Below are 20,454 nucleotides of genomic sequence, written 5' to 3' on the forward strand. Positions count from 1 at the left end.
ACATAGTTAGTGAGATGTTTTTTTAATAGTCTGTAAATAGTTGGCGTTATGAAAGAAATAGCCTTTTTCCTTTTTAATGACGATCAATTTTTTGAAACGGGATATTTTAGGTTAATATTCTCTTGTCTTCTGTATTAACTTCAGACAGATTTAAGAACGATTGGCAAGAAATTCCTCCCCAGTGACATCAATGGCGGAAAGGTGGAAAAGGTAGACAATAATTTTATTTTCATTCCCTTTTTCTGTGTTCTGTGATTACTGTGTGATGACAGCCTTCTATGGTGTATTAATATGTTTGTCGTTTTCACATACAGAAAAAGAACCCAATAATTGAATCTAAGATAAATATATGACACACTAATTTGCCCACTAGGCTTCCTGAAGAAGATACTCATAATTTCTCAGCTTAAATGCTTAATGAAATGTGAACAATCCTAGCAATTTAATCACCTGAAAGTCATTTAACCTGTTTAATCCTGACATAATCGCAGAAGTTCATTTTTTTTTTTACCCTGCTCTATTCTTGTGAGGGCAACAAAGCAGTTCAGGAATGTTTGTTACTGTATTACTTGACTTAATGATATGCATGATTATAGCTATACATATTATTTTTTCCTATGAGACTCTGTTCTATATGTTAAATGACCAACATTTTGTGTGCTGCAGAATAGTATACTTGCGACTTGGATGTGATACATTATATGTTGTGTGTTTAGATAAAAATTCAATTTGCCCCCTTTGAGTACATGCTGCTTGTTTTCTTACATGCAGTTAAGAGAGTGCATAAAGGAAGGATTTAGTTTCAAATCTGGTAGTGGTTCTCAATTCAAATCATTATCCTTAACTTCCAAGTAGTGTCAGTCTTTATCACTGACACTGAAAGTTCTGGAGGAACATGTTAGTGTTGAACATTAGTGTTGAAATTCAAATAGTGATAAGATGAATTTGTTTTAAGAAAGCAAAATTGACAAGAGAGGCTGTTAAGAGCTGTTCAGATTTGTTTTTCTGCTGATGCTATTGTCTAAACAATGTGGTGACTGTTGCAAACACTGACTGTTGCAAGAACAACAGAAGGAACTTAATTGCCAAATATAAAAGCACACTTCAGAGTGTATTGCAGGATCGTAGGCTGTAACCAGGCAGCAATCTGCGCATGCAACATACTACTTATTAAACTAACTTTCTGGGAGAAGTTGTATTAACTCTATTTTTTTAATACCTGCAAAAACCATGGTCACACATAGTAAGAAATAATCAAGATGGTATTTTATTAAACGGATTCTTTACCTCCATAGGTTTCTGGTTAACATTGTGTTTAAGATAATTCACTGCTTAAATAATTTTTTTGCTACTTAGAAGAATTTGATTTAGCTTTTTCTTACATCTATTATTTTAATGTTTTTCTTCCTCTTCAGTGTCATGTTTTTAAATATAGAAAAACAAGCAAAATCATTGCTTTTTATGTCATCTGGTTTTACACTATTCATTTATCGACTGCTTAATTGGAATATTACTGAATTTTGTATTTCAGATCATGTAATATTCACAAGGTTCAAATGTATCTTGTTAAATATAATTTTGCCAGAGTTATTAAGGTTGTATTTATGCTAACACTTCCCTTACTTAGTTTTGATGTTGAAACACGCCTTCAATAGTACTGTTTTTCAGAGTTACATTGTATTATGGTAGATTTTCTTTAGAGACAGTTGTTTAGTTTTCATTTATCACTTGATGGTGAATTACTTGGTAAATTTCTGTTGTTTTTATGTAGTTCAAGTGGTCAATTAAAGGTAAAAGAGTAATTAATTTCCTGAAAGCTTTGATACATGTTGTATATGAAAACCTATTTCCGTGTTTTAAAATGCCTCAAACTAGAGAGGGTGCAATTATGCCATTTGTTTCCACAAAAGACAAAACCTGAGGCATGTGTGCCTCAAAACTGGTAGTTAGTGCTTTGAAATCCTTGTGAAATAGTAGCTACACTTTCATGGGGAAAACCCTCTGCACCTACATACACACAAATACATATATATTGTGTAAAACTCAACATCTCGGAAAAATTATAAGGTAAGAAAAACTTAGTTCAGTTTTCAAGGATCCCTAATAGACTTGCAACTCTTCCCACAGTGTGTATGTTCTACTGTATGTTTACTGTGTGTCATTTCAAGGGTTCTAATTTTTTGTTCCTGGTAGTACAAAAATACATATTTAGGTAAAAAAACCTGCAAATTGTTACTGAATGCAGCTTGAATAGTTTCTGCATAGGATTCTCTTAAAGTTGTTGTAGATGGAAAGCTGGATAATAAGACTGAATGCTGCAAGAATCCACTTCAATCCAAACTTTCTTTTTGAAAAATTGTTTGATACACAATCTGTTTCCGAGATTGTCAGATAGTTGAGAAATCAGTGTTTACAAACTCTTTCCATTTTTAATGGCTTAAAAGTGAAAACAGAGGAAGAGAGTGGGGTTTTTTTTGTCTTAGATAATGACTCTTGGCAACAGCAGCAGGAATTTCAAGAAGCTGGAGGAAACAGGCAGGACAGAGGAATACTATATCCCCTAATGGTCTTAATGTTTGTTTAACAAATGGTATTTGTTAAAGCCTAGACATTTAGGTACTTCTCAGTGTCGTTAAGGAGTCAGGATTCTCAACACATGAAGAGAAATAAAATTTAGTTTGGTGTTATTTTATTCAACTGTCTTCATTTGGATCATAGATCTTTGAAAATTATTCTTTAAAAAATTTCAAACCAAAACAGACACCTGCATACCGTTTGCTGGAGGATGGTAACCCTCCAAGTTTTGAAAAGTAATGATTGCAGAGAGAAAGTCTGTTTACTTATTCCTGGTTTTTAACCCAACCTATTAGGTAATGTACTGAATCTTTACTTTTTGAACTGTAGTGTTTCCATTTAAATAACATAAAGCAAACTGAAGTATTGAGTAAGTTCTGCTCTTTAGCTTATAATGTATACAAATATTTTATGTTACAAAACTCTGTGTTTATAAAGGACAGTATTTGTATTATGCAAGTAGAGGATACTATTGGAACAGGAGTGACTTCTTAATATAATCTCTCAATAGACTGTTATTTGTGGTTTAGAAATGATTCAAGAAGCAAAAGAAATGATACACTGCTATTGTTCCCTTCATCCAAGACTAGGACAGGAATTAGTTTTCTCTAACCCTGTAATTTGTTCCTGTCTCATAGAAAAGTAGTTTGTAGTGTTACTGTAATAGGCAAGTATTTGCATAAAGGTGACGTCAAGTCCTAGTGTAAAATAACACAAGTATTTCAGTGTTATAGGTGATTATGAACTTCAATCATTAATACGTAGGAATATTTTATTCACTCATTTATATCTGCGGCTTATCAATTTAAAAAATAAATCAATGTTACCAACATTAACCACAAGATGGCCACATTTGCATAGGATTTGAAAAAGCTGAACCCTCCTATTTGCATCTAAGTGACTATATACCGTAAAAATACATGGAGTATTTTAATGGGATAAAAATTCAGACAACTATAACATTACAACATAAAATTTAGTAACAGTGTTATGTTTAAGGTGTAGCTGGCTTTCCTTTGAGTAGTTATATCTCGTTACCATGGCAACATTAATTTCAGGAAGCATTCAGTAAGGATTTAATTTCTGAGCTCAGAGAGATACTTTGTGAGTATGGACAGATTCATGGTAAGCAGTTAAAACATAAGTTGCCAGCAATTCTAATTCCTGTTTAAGGTTACTCATATGTTTTGCAATTTCTGTATCATTACTTTAATACAACAGTGCTTTGTTGCCTTTTAGTGTCTCCTTGATTGTAGGTTCTTGTTTCCTACATGCTTTTTAGTTTTTGAGGGATGATGATATTTACTGTTCCAGTTACAACTGATTTGCATTTTAAAAAAGCCACTCTCCAGTTTTGAGGTACTCATCTACACCTTCTAGTGAGAGTGATTGCTACATCAGACCTCCTGAGCTGTGTTTGAAACTGCATGTGTCAAAAATTATCCTACATATTTTTAGCTACTTGAGGTTTAAGGGTTTTTTTTTTGAACAGCTGAAATAATTTTGGCAAGACTTTGTGTGGTAATGCTGACAGGTCAAACTGAGTCGTAGTCATTTTAGAAATAGCTGTTTGACAGCCTTAGGTAAACAGTGAGTCTTTGAGCTATTCACCTTGATTAGTGTTTTGATTATATTCCTAGCTCCTAATGTCTAACTCAGAAACCCTTAAAGGCATGATTACTTCCATATTTTTGAGCAAAAGTATATAATGTCAGATATTATAACCTAAATCCTCGTGCGAAGCTAACCAGTTTTTGTTTTCAGCCCATTTTGAGTATAGGGAAGCAATGTCTCTAGAAAGACAGTGCAATAATAACCTTGAAAAGAATAAAATATAGTCTAGTTCCTGTAGTGCAAACTTGTTGCAAATTATTAGCGAGCTATTGGGCATTGTTTGAAATTTTGTCTCTAGCTTAGGAGTCTGAAGAGTGATTTATTGGAAGACTTTTTTTCTACCTTGATCACATTGACATGTATGCTTCTATATATTTGTCACCCTAGCTTCCTCTGGATCATCTCCTTTTATTCTAAGGATGGCAGTAGTGGTTTAATGCCAGTTTGTGAGCAAAAATATCTTTTGGCAGACATTGTGGTAGATGTAAGCACTGTTTGAAGAACACAGATGTAAAGGAGTTTTACCGACTCTCGGGATTTGCTGGAAAGGCTATTGATTTGTTGTAGATTGAGATAATATTTCCAACTGTTTATCAGTCTTTTCCAGTTAGTGTGTGTAGTAAATATTTCAGAATTATTTTTTCTGAACATGAGGTGATGTGAGTCCGTAAGACTCATTTCTTCATATTGAAGAAATCTGTAAGCTGACTACACATGAGCGAATGGTATTTTAGTTAATGTAAGCTATGTCAAGGAAGACCTAAGTATATTCTATCGTGTGATAGCATGTATATTTGTTTACTTTGGGGCTTTTATTTTATTTTCTTTTTTCTTTAGAACAGTCGTGTGTTCTTGAGTTAGTACTGATAGATTTTGTGCATAAAGAGGAAAGAGTGGGATGTAGAGTGTCTCAATAGATTTTTACAAAACTTTTAATTTTCAGACGTCCATCTTATGCCTCTTTCCACTGTTACAAATTTCACATTCTTACCCAGTAGTTGTCCTAGATATTAGTGTAAAACCTACAGTATGAATATTATAATGGCATTCTATAGTATAAGTTACTACTGTATTTCCACTCTGAAAAGTAGGCAGAACGTTAATTATGGAATTAATAATGGGTAAAGATCAATTAGCTTATGTTCTGTACTCTTGTTTACATTTTTTAGACTCTAGTCACTGAAACCTATTTATACTGCTCTTATGGCACTTAAAATACAATTAAAAAAATTGTCTTTGCGTTTCTATTTTTTTTAATATAGTTTTAAAATTAAAGTTATTTGAAGCACGTTTAATATCTTTCTAGCCTTAACACGTGTGCAGTTGCTGTTTGGTTTGTAAATACTTCTGTAGAGAGCAATCTACAACTATACTGTTTGGAATTCGGAATGAAAGCATTACCTAAGTATTAACACAGGATTCTGTAAAAGAAAATAGTCACAGGATCGGAGAGTGACTGAGATTGGAAAGTTCCTGATGAGGTCATTGGACCAACACCTCTGCTCAGGCAGGACCACCTAGAGCCAGGTGCACAGGAACACCTCCAGATAGCTTTTTGTTGTCTCCTAAACTGGACACTCTGCAGCCTCCCTGAGCAGTCTGCTCTAGCACTCAGCCACTCTCACAGTAAAATAGTGATTCCTGATGTTCAGATGGAGCCTTCCATGTTTCACGTTGTGTTTATTGTTATTCTCCAGGCTGAATGGTCCCGGTTCTCTCAGTCTTTCCTCTTAGCAGAGATGTTCCAGTCCCTAAATCACCTTTGTGGTCCTTTATGTCCAACCTTGATATCGGTCCTGGAATAATATCCACTACAGTTGCCCATCAGTCAGTGTTTCAAGAGAACTGGACTTCACTACTGTCTCCATTAGGACTGTTTTATTACTTTCTCCATGTGTTCATCTGTTTTGTATGCTGAATAACGTTTTAAATGTACAAAACTTTACAAAGCATTCATCTTTACAAAACACAATTTTGTCACATTGCAGTCCCTTTTTGTAAAGGGTAGAGGGTGTAGAAGTGTTGAAAGAAAGCACATGTTAATCACAAGCCAGACATACTATCCATTTTTAGAAATACTAAAGTTCATCTAGCTGATGTCTTGAAATGTTTTTTCTTTCTTCCCCTTGTGGGGAAGACAGAACTGTAGGTGACGCAGAAGTTGTCTGAGGTACTCAACATTGCTGTACAAAGTGTTCAAAGTGTTTTGTAAGGGAACTGAAATCTTGTTTTTATATTTGAAAGTGATTCGTAACATTAATAGCTGGGTTATAACCAGCCTTAATGCGTAGGATACTTGTTCAGTTACTAGAAATTTTTGTTGGATAAATGAAAGTTGTCTCACCTTTTTGTATGACATTGAACACCTGAGTGCTGAAGAGGTTTCAGATTGCCTGACTCTTTGATTAAATGTGTGAGTGTACCTGTTGACCATAACTGATTTGATTTTTGTTTATTTATTATCATTTTTTTCCCTGTCCTGGCTCTCACAATGACACTTTAAAATAGTTCACACTAGCATAGATTTTCTGGATTCACCTGGAATCTAGTGATGGTTGTTCTTGTTCTGCAGGAAGACTGACCTTGTCTCTTGTTACTTTGAGCTCTTTTCATGTGATGACACGAGAAGTAAGCTAAAGTGGGACTAGAACATGTGACTGTTCTAAAGTGTTGATTAAGTCCATCAAAATAACTGCGATGTCAGTGTGGTGTACATTTGGGAAAATTACACAGTTTCATTCCTCTTTTGCACCTGTTTTCTGAAATGACATGTATTTTTTTTATTGAAGAAGCAGACACCATTGTCCAGTCTCAACAGATGTGCAGCTCTGCTTTACTGAAGTGTATGCTTGACACTGCAGACACAAAACCCTGAACATATTGGCATGTATATTCATAGTTAGCCCTCATTTCTTTACACACCAGAACTACAGAACAGATGTTTAAAACCAAAAGCAAGTACCTAGAACTAGAATTGCTTGACATTTGTGAAAGTTGTTGACATAGTAAAGCTACTACTATTCAGCAGTGATGCACCTAGTTGTCATTAGAAGTGCTTCTCAGCTGCCTAGTGTTTTTTCATCTTTTCAAAAGTAAACACGGCATGATATTAGAAATTGTTAATGTTAAGAAATGACAAGTTAGTCTTTCGTTGAAGCAAGTCATGAATGTGGTACTGTGGTTCATTCAGTTGTATAAACAGAATTGTCTATATTGATTTTTTTTTTTTTTTGTGACTGCTTTGCTGTAGTTAACTAATAAAGAGGAACTTGTCTTTTTACTGTGCAGTAGATTGTCCAGTTTTGGTTCTGTTGAAATAAAGAGGAAGAAAAATTAATTCCTATGAGAAACAGAATTATTTTTTAATTGTTATTGAAAGAAGTAAGATTGAGTCAGCATTTACTAAAAATGGATTCATTTCTTTGAACATTCAGTATTGAAAAAAAGATAAGAAAGCAAGTTTCAGTAGATTCCAAAGAACTTTTTCAACTTCTGAGAAATCCTACATGTAAAATACTGTGTTTTTCATTGTTGGATTTGAAGTCATCAGCAAGTGTCTTCAAATTTTATTTATTTGAAAATGTGAAGAACAGGAAAATAATGTAGAAATTTTAATTGCTATTACTGACTTCTGTGTCAGGATCACAAAACCATTTCAGAAGTGAACTCTTTAGGGTGCTACTTTTAGTGACTGTTTTCTGTCTCAGTACAATTTCATGCTTTTTGGTATTTCAAAATATCTTCTTCTCATACTAACTGAAGTTCCTGTTTCCTTATCTTTTAATTTATCTAGTTTCACTGCTGCTATTCTTTTATTCATGTATTCATTTACCTTTTCTTTATATCTATTTACTTTATGGTTATCTGCTCTCTTTATGTGTTTTTCTGAGCTGCCTATTAGTTGGTCAAAGGGAAGAAGGTGATGAAATGTGCACTTCATCTTGTCTGCTGGCTGTTAAGTGCTAGAGATCAGTTGGGTAGCAGCAGACTATTCATTTTTATTTCTGGAAGGGATCAGAATGTGTATTCAGCAGTAACTGAAATGTGATGAAGTAGGTTGGTGGGTTTTGGTTGGGATTTTTTTAAATGGTTTTTGTGGTTTTTTTGGTTTTTTTTGCGCTGGTTTGTGTGGGGTTTTTTGTCCTTTTTTTTTTTTTTTTTAACAAGCTGTAGTGTGTATCTAGGATATGCTGTATTGTTTAGATAACACAGTAATGTCCCTTTAGGTTTTTCTGTTCTGATTTTGTTTCTAGGTAGTGTTTACAAAGTGCTTGTACTTGAAATGTACTCTTGATACTACCACACAGTCTTCAAAGCTGTTTTTTGGTGTCTTCAGAATACTTTGTCAATGGGATCATGCAGGACAATGTGGGAAATCTTACCTGGACTCCATTATATCTTGAATGACAATATCCATGTCTTTGCATTTTTACTTCCCCAGCTCTCTTTATTCACTTACGTTTTATAATTGGTATTGCAGAGATATATGAAGCATCCCAACTGTTTCTCTGAAAAAGCAGTTTTTGTCATGCTTTAGAACATACAGTACATGAGTGATAGAATTTGAACGTGACTGATCAAATTACATATTCCTGTGCCTGGGGATAACTCTTAGTGTGTCTACATATTGAAGTGTGTTTGCTTAATGGTGTTAACAGTTTTGTCTCTTTTGTATGTGTAGCTGGAAGGGCCATGTGTTCTGCAAATACAGAAAATACGCAATGTTGCCGCACCAAAGGATAATGAAGAATCTCAGGCTGCTCCCAGAATGTTGCGTTTACAGATGACTGATGGGCATACAAACTGCACAGCTATAGAATACAGTAGCATGTCAAAAATAAGGTGAACAACTTTCTTCTCAAAGTTTTGCTTGGATACTTAGCTGTCCTTAAAATAATGGAAGTGTCCTTGGTAATATGAGGAGAACTTGCTTCACAAAATAGGCTTCCTTCTCAGTTTTTGTATGTAAAGGAAAACCTTAAATTCAGCATGCAAAGGTGCGTATGAAAGTAGCTTACAGTACCATTTATACTGAAGTACATAGTGGAAAAAATTGGATTTTTTAAGCTAACTGCTGAGTTAGCATTGATGCAGCACACATCATTTTGGGTGTTTGGCTGCAAATTTGAGCAAAATACCATTTTTCATACTAGCGGAAGTTTTGCCTGATTTCAGTAGCAGGAATGTCACCTAACTTAATGAAATTAGTACTGCTTTATCATGGGAAGGGCTTTCACTTGTATTGAATGAGTAAATATTTCTTCAGTTAAAAATGAAGGGTGAGAGAGTTAATTACTGTTGAACATGGACGATTTTTTATGTTTGGTTATGAAGATGCTGAAAATTATCTCTAGAGTTTTGTCTTTAGTGTCATGGTATGCTTTGCTCTTCTCTCTAGTTCAGATTACTTTGATTTTGAATAAACCTTCTCTTTTCCTGTGCTAGGTGTAACAATTAGATAAAGATATGTACTATATTTTTGCTTGTCATCCTTTACTGCTAAACTGCCCCTGAGCAGGTGGTGGCTTGTGTACTGTCTTAAAATGTAGAACACTTGATACTTTAATTTTAGCTTAAGCCAAGAGAACTTGGATCATTATATTGCAACGTGACTATAAAGAGAGTGGAAAAGGGAAGTCAAACAGACTCCTGTTTAAGAAGACTCTAGATTACAAAATACTTAAAGAACACCCAGCAAAAGACATAATTATAAAGGTTTTATATAAAATCTCAAAAATGTCAGAGAGCTTATCACTCTGTAGTAATGATGTGAGCTCTTCAAGTAATGTATGAAAAATTGATTTTTGTTGCCTGTGTTCGTTTCAGGCTTGAAGTTGGACTTTTAACCTGGAATAATATACTGCTGCAGTACATAGTGTTTCTTTAAAGAAATAAAAATCACATTTTTCTTCTAACTTAAAAATTTTTCATGATTAGTGTTCCTACCTACCCCTCCCTCCCTATTCATATATTTTTTTGCTATATTTGTTTCTTGTTCTTTCTGCTTTTATTAGAACAGTACTGAAGATCCATTAATATTCCTCAAGTTAATGCACTAGTTCTAAAATTGTGTGACTCCACTGTGAATCCTCCCCACTATATAGTATTGCCCTGTGGTTGCAGTGATAGCTTTAGTGTGTTTTAAAGAGGCTATTTTCTGTCAGTTGGAAGGTTATAGCTAACTGCGTCCTGTTCCTCACAAGAAAAATCAGTTTCCAGTTGTGCTGCTTGTCATATCTTTCAGTAGTGGGTTGGAGATGTCTGATGCTTTAATGCATCTGCTGTTGTTTTTTGCAGGGTAGATTCACATAAAAAGAAGGTCAGGTACTTCCTTATGAGAGTTGACCACAGAGAGCATTCATATGGTTTTAAATGACATAGTAATGACAGTAGTACTACAAGATGCATGTGCTTTTATGTTTATCCCAGTACAGTCCTGGCTATTAGTACTGTATAGAAAGCTTCTATTCTAACAGATCTTTGTTTTCTCCAAAGTTAAATGTCTAAAACAAATGAGATGATTAACTTCTGTTTTAACTATAAATACATGCTAGTATAAGGAAATTAGACAACTGACTTTGAGATATCTTCTGATAATCTAAACAAATCACATCCATAGTTTGATATTGTTAAATTGGATTTTAACCAAACAGACAATTTGCAAATATTCATCTCTGTTAGAATCTAATTTGCAATATGGCATTTTTGTGTAATGAATGGGAAGTGTTCCAATAAAGCTATTGAAAAGTAATGTGCATGTTGAAGGAATTATTGCAAAAGTTTTTGATGCAAATTTTGTATTATGAAATATGACAACATCGGAAGTATGGTAAGAGTAGAGTTTTATGTTCTTTTGATGGCCGAATATTAATAAATGTATTTGAAATATTTGATTTTGTTTCTATTTCTAGCCTGAACACTCCACCCGGAACAAAAATAAAGCTTTCAGGAATTATTGAAGTGAGAAATGGATTCTTGCTCTTGGATGACAGTAACACATTAGTTCTGGGAGGTGAAGTGGAGCATCTTATAGAAAAATGGGAATTACAAAGGGTGAGGTTAACACCATTGGAAATACTTGTCTTAAAGGATGCATATTGCATTTAGTGACATGAAGCTTAATGTATTGGCTGTGAACTTCCATGTGATAAGCTTTTTGAAATTACTGTCCTGGTATTTTTACATATGTTTAAATAGATCTTATGTATAATGTTGCAAGAATTGGTGATGTTTGTGCATTATATACTGATATATAATTGTATCTTATTATATACTGATTCCTTTTGATTATATACTGATTCCTTTTGTAGTCTGCAGGAATTAAAAACATTAATCAAATGTATGAAATTTATTATAGTGCAGTCATAAGTGGTTTCTAAAGAGTGTGTTTGGTACAAAAATGTTACAGAATAATGTAATTTACAATTACCATCTTCAAATGGTATATTTTTGAGGCAAAAAAAAAAGTCATGGAAAGGAATGAAGTTGGTAATCTTAAGTATGAATTTTTTATTGCAGACTTTACCAGTGTTTTAGGTCAATTTGTGATTAGAAAGACAAATAGGAGGTCTAGAAATTTTTTCAACAAGCTGTAAGTACTTCTAAGATCCTGTAGTCTCTTTTATCCTGGTACCTGTCCCAGTAGAACATAAGTTGCTGCAGGAAGACTTTTTCATGCAGTTCCACATATCAGTGGAAGTTGCTAGGGCAGGAAGTTGTGACTGCTGCTATCAGTCCCAAGTACTTGCCAGATCAACTATCAGTACTACCACACGTCTGTCTATTTTTACATTCACATCTTGGAAACAAGAGTAGCTGCTTATGAAGGCGATGATAATTTCTGTGTCAAGTACTACTTTTGTTGTTGCTGATGCCAAGTGTAGCACTGCTGTTTTGCTATGACTAGCCTTCTTCAGTGTTTGTTTGCTTTTTATAGGCTACAGCAAGTAGTGCCAAAGTTTATTTGAATATTTGAGTTACACAGTGTCCATTCGAAGAGATTCTCTTTGGCATCCTTTTTTTGCTTTTGTAGTTAAAAGCAGTTTTCAAAAATGTTCTTGTTTTAAATGAACTTGCCTGTTTGAGTAAAAAGAATATTCTGTGATCAATGGCAGAAACATTCCATTTTATCACTTCATTCATATTTTGTATGAATCTTGTGAATTCTCTCGCTAGTTAAAAACCATTTAAGGTTTAAAATCTATAGAATCGGAAGAGATATGTAGAACTAACGTAGTCTTAAGAATGCTTTTAATTTGTAAGAGAAGGATCAGTAGAGTTAGTTAGCTTTCTTGGGGATATTTTGGATGGTTTGTTTTCATGTTTCTTATATCTGGGCTTCAACAAGTAAATGTTCCTTTATAAATATTAATTTATTTTTGAGGTCAATGTCAAGAAATAACTCTGATCATATTCTGTTTACAAGATAATAAGCATTGGCATACTTCTCACTACAACAATTTTCAGCACTTGTCGTTCAGCCACTACTTTTGGCTTTATCTGATGTTTGGAAGAAAGTTTTACAGGAGAGAACAACTGACAGATAAATGAGTTTGTCAACTCTGAAAGGTATTTGGGCAATGACATTGCACAGAAATCTAAATGAACTATTGAACTGTATTTACGCAAAAAGAAAACTTATATTTGTGACTATCTCAGATTACTTCGAAGCCATTTTTTGTCCTTCTCCACTAAAATGTCTGAAAGTGTTAATTTGAGTTCTTGTGTAGATGAAGAAATAAATTTCTTTTATACTTAATTAAAAAGTTCTTACTATAAAGTCAAATAATACTACAAAGCTAGAGAATGAAAGTTGATTACCCTGTCTTAAGTTTATTGCCTTTGCACCTGTCTGTCAACTTCTTGTTGTGTAGTTGCATTACCATTTTGTTCCATTCAGAATGTTTTAAATTGCTTTTGGGAGGAATCAGGTTTTAGTATTGAAAGACTTGCACTACAAATTTAGTGTGTGCAAAATCAAAGCAGTATTAGCAACCTCGAAATTCCAGCTTTTTTTTTTAACTGTCAGTGTAAGTTACAGTAAATAAATAAGGAGTAAATGAGAGTATTAGTCTGCAATCTTTTCTCTAGCCTATTTATAAATATAATGTGTCACGAGCTTCTTAAGATGAGAATACAACTGAAAATAATTCTTGCTGCCTAGTGTTCTGGTGGTGACTGGTGATTAAATGAGTGAGGAATCAGTATCTGTGAGATAATTGCTGGTACACTTCTTGTAAGGAATAACATTGCTATTAATCAAAATATCAGATGATATGTAAGTAAAGACTGAAACAAGTTTTGCTTAGATGATTGATGAGACTTTTTGGTAAGCCCTATATTTTTAAAACATAGAATCTGTCAAATTATGGTATATATTATCTAAAAGTGAAGTTTTCTAATATACTTAGTGATTCTTCTGTTATGGTGAAGGTGAGGTAAACATTGAGGTTACCTGATGGGAAAAGGGAATGGTTTTATATATAATTCAAAAGTAATATTAGAAAGAGTGTGAAGGTATAATAGTTTATTATATCTAGGAGTTCAATCTCATATTGTAAACCTTTGTTTCTTAAGAGATTCCCTGGAAATATTTTTTTAATGTCACAATCCAAATACAGCACAAAGGGTAGAAGAAGCATACTAAATGTATTTCTAAAAAAAAATTTTTGTAAATGCTAGTTACTGCTGTGCTATAACCAAATTTTAATTTTAAGTTAAATACTGTTCATATTGTCAGTTTACTTTCTGATTGGTGCAAAGTGAAGACTTAGATGTTCTTCCTGACTATAAGACATGAAGAATTAACTATGGTAAAAACTCAAGTTCTTAGGCTACCATATAAGTATTTTCATTATTGTTTGAATCAATGCTGGAGTTCATTCCAGAGTTGCCTACACTTCTCTAGAAACAAACAAACAAACAAAAGTGTAGGGTTTATTTGACCTAAGGTGCCTGCCCTTGGGGAAGTGAAGCAACTTGGCCATGAAATCGCTGTTGTACTGTGTTGCCTCAGTTAATAGATAGGGGAAGGTAAGAGTGTGCTACAGTGATGAGCCCTGGGTTAGCTTGTAAGTCTAAGGCAACACTTTAAGTGAACTGATGGAAACAAAGGCCAAAAAAATGAGAGGATTTCTGCACTTTGAAGTTCTTTAGTTTTGAATATATTAAATACTTTATCAATGTTTTTTTGCTCCACGACATCAGGAAGAGTTTTGATTTTTTTTTCCTTAACCCTTGAAAGAAGTTAATAACAAGTTATTTAGAAAATGGTCTTTGGTTACTAAATCGAAATAGTTAACCTGAAAAGAGTGGACCAGAAGTTTTGAGTTGGATATTAGACAAATTTAAGTCTTAATTCAGAAAATAAATATATAGGTAAATGTCATATGTAACATTAAGTAAATAAAAATTTCTATGCCAATAGGGAATAATAAATGATGCATGTAATCATGCAAGAGTGTCCCAGTGGGGAAAAAAGAAAAAATAAGAAATGAAGATGATGAAACAGAGTAATTCTAGGAAATGCAATTTTTAAGCATTTTAACAGCATTAAGGACCCATTTCTCCTTCTTACATTCCTGAAACCAAATATTTCTTTGTTAATTCTTTCATATTACACAAAAATAATGTCAATTACAGTTAATTTTGTTTTCTTATGAGTTGCTGCTGTTGTCATAATGTGTAAAAAGAAGAAAGTGTATAAACTAAGAACAGATGTTATAGTGCAATATTTTATAAATCTGTCTTTTCACTGTTGTTGATGACTAGTAATTTTTATTACTTGAGACTGCTTTTTCCAAGTCCTGAGTCACTGATTGTGTGATTGTGGCTAAGAGTTTAGAGCACTTTATGCTTGTTGCTATAATATTTGCAATAAAAAAATCCATTGATCAATTTAGCATATGTACTGCATGTTCCAGAGGGCTGTAGGGAAAATATCCTAGTCCTATGGTATTTTGTTTCTAACAGTGGCAAAAAGAGGTGATTTGTAGGGAGAACACAGCCTCAGATCTTATACAGACTCAGTATCCAGATTGCTTTGTTATGTTTTATCAGGGAATACAGACTAATCCTTTAATTATTTGCTTATGTGTGGTTCATGAATTTTACATAATGGTTGAGGTTGGAGGAGACCTGTGGAGGTCATCTGGTCCAACTCACTTGCTCAAGCACGGCTGCCTAGAGGCAGTTGCCCAGGAGGATGTCCAGGCAGCTTTTGAATATTTCCAAGGATGGAGATTTCACAACCTTCCTGGGCAAACCTGTGACCAGTTCTTGGTCACCCTCATGGTAAAAAAAAAAAAAAAAGGAAGAATTTTCTGATAATCAGAAGAAACATGCTGTGTTTCCCATTGTGCCTTTTGTTCCTGTCACTGGCACCACTGAAAAGAGCCTGGCTCCATTTTTTTACAATCTTCCTTCAATTATTTGTGTAGATTACTGAGAAGCCCCTGAGCTTTACCTTCTCCATGCTGAATTGATCCAATCTCTAGTGGCAGTCAGTTCACTGGGTGCTATGTAAAGAAGCATCTGCTGCCTATTTGGATGCACCTTTGTTCTGCTAGCGTAGACCTTGGTATATAACTGAATTTTATGCGTTTGCTGTATGTATTGTGTTCATAATTTTGGAAAGTTTAATAAATTTCTTCATCTTTCTTCCTCTCAATCTTCTTAAGTGCTGCAAGATGTTAAGTTTATTATTATTTTTTAATGTTTAAAATGATGATTTTGCAAGTTTCATATACTTTGTAAAGTAAATACATTTATAACCTCTTTTCTGATTAACATTCATTAATCAATCTTATTTTACAGAGTTTAGCAAAACACAGTAGGAGTAACATTGGAACAGAAGGTGGTCCTCCCCCATTTGTACCTTTTGGTCAGGTATAGTGTACTTCTCTCTTGTAATTTAATTTAAAGACAACTTATATTGTGTTACCTAGCTGACCTGGTTCCGGTTAGATAAAGGCCATCAAAACACCTTAGATTTTGAGGTCTCAGATCTAAAAATGTGCCTCTTTAAAAAAAATGCTGTGATCCCATCACTTTGTATTTAACATTTTTTCTTCTCAGTTTCAAATTTAAAATTTTATTTATCATGTAGAGACTTTGAATCTTCCAGTCAGATCTTGCAGGTGCTAACATTATCCAGTAATAATATTAACTACATCCTGAACTAAGCTTAAAATGGAAAAGTCATTCTTTTTGGCCTTGTTAGTACACCACAGGGAATGGTGCTTTCAGCAAAGACATCTAGATACCTTAGGTGTACATTTCTGTGATCGTGTTCTTTAGATGAAATTGTGCTAAAGTACTTCAGTTCTTTCAAATGAGAGTGGACAGAAGAGTTAATTAGAACTTTCTTTGAATTTTCAGAAATGTGCATCTCACGTGCAAGTAGACAGCAGGGAGCTTGATCGCAGAAAGACTCTGCAGATGACAAATACTGTAAAAACTGTTGCGGACAACGATGAATTTGAAAAGCAGAGAACAGCTGCTATCGCAGAAGTAGCAAAGAGCAAGGAGGTTAGTGTTGGAACTTTTTGCTTATAGTGGTTTATCATTTCTTGTTACTTTAAGTATTTCTCTCTTAAATGACAACTGCTTTCTGATGTCTGTTTATAATTCTATTCATACATTTTTAGAAAGATGAAGTAAAAATAGACCTTTTGGATTGATGGGTATGTTTTTGTTTTAATAAAGCTAGTAAACGTATCATAATAGTTTATTGTAGATACGATTTTGATTTGATACTACCATTAAAAAATATGGAGTTTTGTGATTTAATGAGATTTAAGTAATAAATACAGGTTATAAATTTTCATTTGCTTTTTTTAATTCTCAAAACCCCGTGATTCCCTCTGTTCAGTCTGAAGGAACAGCCTGGAAGTTTGGTTCTTCTAAAAGGTTTTCCTTTTAGTTTATTTCTCAAATTTATTGGCCAGTCATAAAAACTAGAATTGTAGATACCATTTTTACAGCCTCATTTGAGCATATGAGAAAAAAAATACATACCTGATAAATTAATCATTTTATGTAAGTAAATTAGCATTTTATTTGTTGATGGAAAGCATAATCATAAAAATTACGGCTACACCAAATTTACTGCACTTTCTCTACTAGCTAAAAATTAAGACTAATTTTTGTAAGTTTTGTTTAGTGAAATGTTGTTTTTGTGCTTTTCCAGACCAAGACATTTGGAGGAGGTGGTGGCAGTAGCAGAAGTAATCTCAACGTGAGTGCTGGAGGGAATCGAAACAGGGAACTGTTCCAGAAAGAGAAGATAACAAAACCTGAGGGAAAGAATGAAGGTGTCTACCGAGAACTGGTAAGGTGGAAATCTTAAATGGAACCTTAAACTATTATATAACAAAAAGCCAACTGTGACAAGAGCAAAACTGAATGACTCTGAGAAATAAGGGCTTTCATTTCTATTTATTTTGAATTCTGTTTAGAATACTTTGAGTGCTTTTGTACCTTCCTGAGATTGACACTCATAACTGTGTTTTTGTTGAAAAAGATTATTAATGTAATACTGAGACATGTTCTTTGGGATCACTGCATTTAATTAAGCGAGTATAAGATGAGCAGTTATTGAAGTTTCTATTTTGATTACTTCAACAATGTAAAAGTTTCTGATGGAAGAAGTATTTGTTATCAAGTACAACTCCGGAGAGACATTTCCAAGAATGCAATAACAATTAAAGATTCTGATCTACATAATGAAATCAAACTGAAAGATCCCAGCATTGTAGTAACTCAATCAACCAGTATAGAAGTATTCATTATAAGCATCATTTATTTATCATTGAATGTTTTCCACCTTATTTGTTTTTACCAAAGGTTTAACAAAGAGAAAAAAAGACGTTTAGGAACAGTAACTGCTTGTGCTATTAAAATTTTGTTTGTATAGTACATGTCATCATCTCACAGCAAGAAGAGCCTCCGGCAGTGCTGCCTTCAGCACTATGCTCAGAAATGTCAATATAAAATTGTAGGAACAGCGACTGGAAGGACCTCAAGAGGTCATTTAGTCTTTCCTCTACCTGGTGTAGCATGAATCGTACATCTTGTCGCTCTTGACAATTATGTCTTGGATCTAAATAGATCAAGTAGGTTTGATTGTTGACTTTTATGTATGTTGTTAATTTCTTAGTATATTTTGAAATGATTAAAGGCTTTTAATCTGTCTGGTGTGTTACCTTCCAAGACAACTGAAATACTGTATCTTTACCTACAAAGCAGAAAACAAAGAAATCATTTTTCCTATTTGTTCATAAACAGATGGTAGATTACAGAAGTCAAATACTCTCCTCTTTTAGTAGTCCTTTGAGGATATATCCTACAAATTTCTTTGTCTTTCCAGTTTTGTATAGCAGAAGCAAGATTTCTGCTGTGTAAACGAAGTTGAAGAGAGTTTTTGACATCCACAGATAATTAAGATACCTCCTTTCAGTCTATCTGGGAAATTGCAATTCCATTGGGTCTCAAACAAGTCTCAAGTTGTGACCTATCCAACGTGGTTTATTGATGTTTTCTTAATTCGTAGCTGTGAGTAGAGGTATTGTACGTATGAGTTTTCACGTCCTACTGGTTGTTGAACGTAGCTGTCGTGCACAGAATTTGTATGATTGAAAGGAAGTGATGCAGCAATAATGGCTAGAAATTCTCATCCTAACCACTACTTAGCTACAAAGGGGAGACAAGTGAAGTGGATTTTGTGAGGAATCACTTCTCTCCATTGGACCCTTGCTGTCATGTGAAAGAGTCTAAGAGAACAGCCTAGAGGAGGAACTATTATATTTAATGATATATTTCAGCAACTTGAAGTTGAACTCGAGTGGGATGATGATTCCCTGTAGGCACTGAAGTCACATTTCTGCTTCATTGGTCTTTGAAGACCTTTTAACTTACTTTTCCTTTGTCCATCTTTGGATGGTAAATTAAGAGTATTGTTGAACTTGGAAATGAAGAAGTCTATGTGAAAGTATTGGAGTTAATATTGCTGAGCAGATGGGAGTTGTAGCAAAGTGCTGCAAAGTAATTTATTGTGCATTATAGTGATTTTATAATAAGCGTAGTTATGAAAGTTGAGTCATTATATCTTCTGGTTTGCTGTGATGACATATTTCAGTATTCAGATAGCAACCACAAACACTGATTTTGTGCCTCAGCCCCCATTAAAGGGGACCTACTATTGTCTCAGAGGACATTGTCTAGCTAAAATCAAGATAAAAAGTGATGTATTACAATATCAGGAAAAATGAATATTGGAGAAATTATATCATATGACTGGAAAAGAGGGGAGAGGGAGGATTGAATGTTATTTGTCATACACCTCTCATTCAGTTGTAATTTTAATCATTATAGCAGTAAAATTTCATGTTCTTTTAAGCAGTGGGAAAAAGAAGAGGTTGTGTGTCCTAAAGGATAGATTCAATTTGATTCAGTAGGGGTTTTTTTGGAGGATCACAACATGACTTATGACTGTTTTGGAACCTGTGGACAAAATGCTGTGTTCATGGGATTCCAGTTAAGAGTGTACTTGATTACAGCTGTTGCAGTAGGTGGGTAACTGACATCATCTTGGTTGGGTACGGGATGAGGAAGGACAGAGGGCCTAGTGTCATTTCATGTTTAGTGTATGTAGGTCTGCACTTAAAGAGGTAGTTCTCACTTGATGGCTTTAAAGCACAGTGCAGATGTAAGGTGTTTTTCTGTAATTAATGCTCTGTGTGTCCTGCTTTGCCTCCTTGTCATGCTCTGTGCAGTTTAGAATAAGAAAACTTGCATTTCCATGAAGTTGTGTTTCTTTGCTTTCTTCTACAGAAGCTTTAGCAATTATATTTGCTCTGTGTTTTCAGAGATACAGAACTCGGTTTTGTATTGTTTGTGAAAGTTCTGAAAGGGTACAAACAGAAGAAAACAGCTTGTTTTTATACCAGTATTGCTTGGAAAGATTTGTTTCCATCTCAAGAGGGAGTATATTACAATCTCTCAGATTATTTATGTACAGTCATGGAGGAGGTAGACTAGGAGAATTTCTGCTTGTAATACAGGAGATTGGGACATCCCTTTTTTCTATTGTATCTAGCAACAGGACAAAGGGTAATGGGATGAAGCTGGATGGAACACAAAAAGTTCCACTATTTCACTGTGAGGGTGATGGAGCAGTGGCACAGGCTGCCCAGAGGGGTTGTGGAGTCTCCTTCCTTGGAGGTCTTCAAGACCTGCCTGGACATGTTCCTATGCGACCTGATCTAG

At 34.1% G+C, this 20,454-nt stretch overlaps 1 protein-coding gene across 2 annotated transcripts in view; it reads left to right on the forward strand.

Moving 5' to 3' along the window:
• Window positions 1–20,454, forward strand: part of TDRD3 (tudor domain containing 3) — a 99,222-nt gene that overhangs the window by 45,544 nt on the left and 33,224 nt on the right. The window contains exons 3-8 of one of the 2 annotated variants that reach the window (XM_061995377.1): window positions 145–210; window positions 8,870–9,030; window positions 11,100–11,241; window positions 16,003–16,074; window positions 16,567–16,716; window positions 17,378–17,518. In XM_061995377.1, the coding sequence (XP_061851361.1) occupies window positions 145–210; window positions 8,870–9,030; window positions 11,100–11,241; window positions 16,003–16,074; window positions 16,567–16,716; window positions 17,378–17,518 (732 nt within the window). The remainder of the gene's footprint in view (window positions 1–144; window positions 211–8,869; window positions 9,031–11,099; window positions 11,242–16,002; window positions 16,075–16,566; window positions 16,717–17,377; window positions 17,519–20,454) is intronic. The other variant, XM_061995388.1, reaches the window with a different exon arrangement.

Source organism: Colius striatus, chromosome 1 (assembly GCF_028858725.1).
Source record: "Colius striatus isolate bColStr4 chromosome 1, bColStr4.1.hap1, whole genome shotgun sequence".
NCBI lineage: Eukaryota > Metazoa > Chordata > Aves > Coliiformes > Coliidae > Colius > Colius striatus.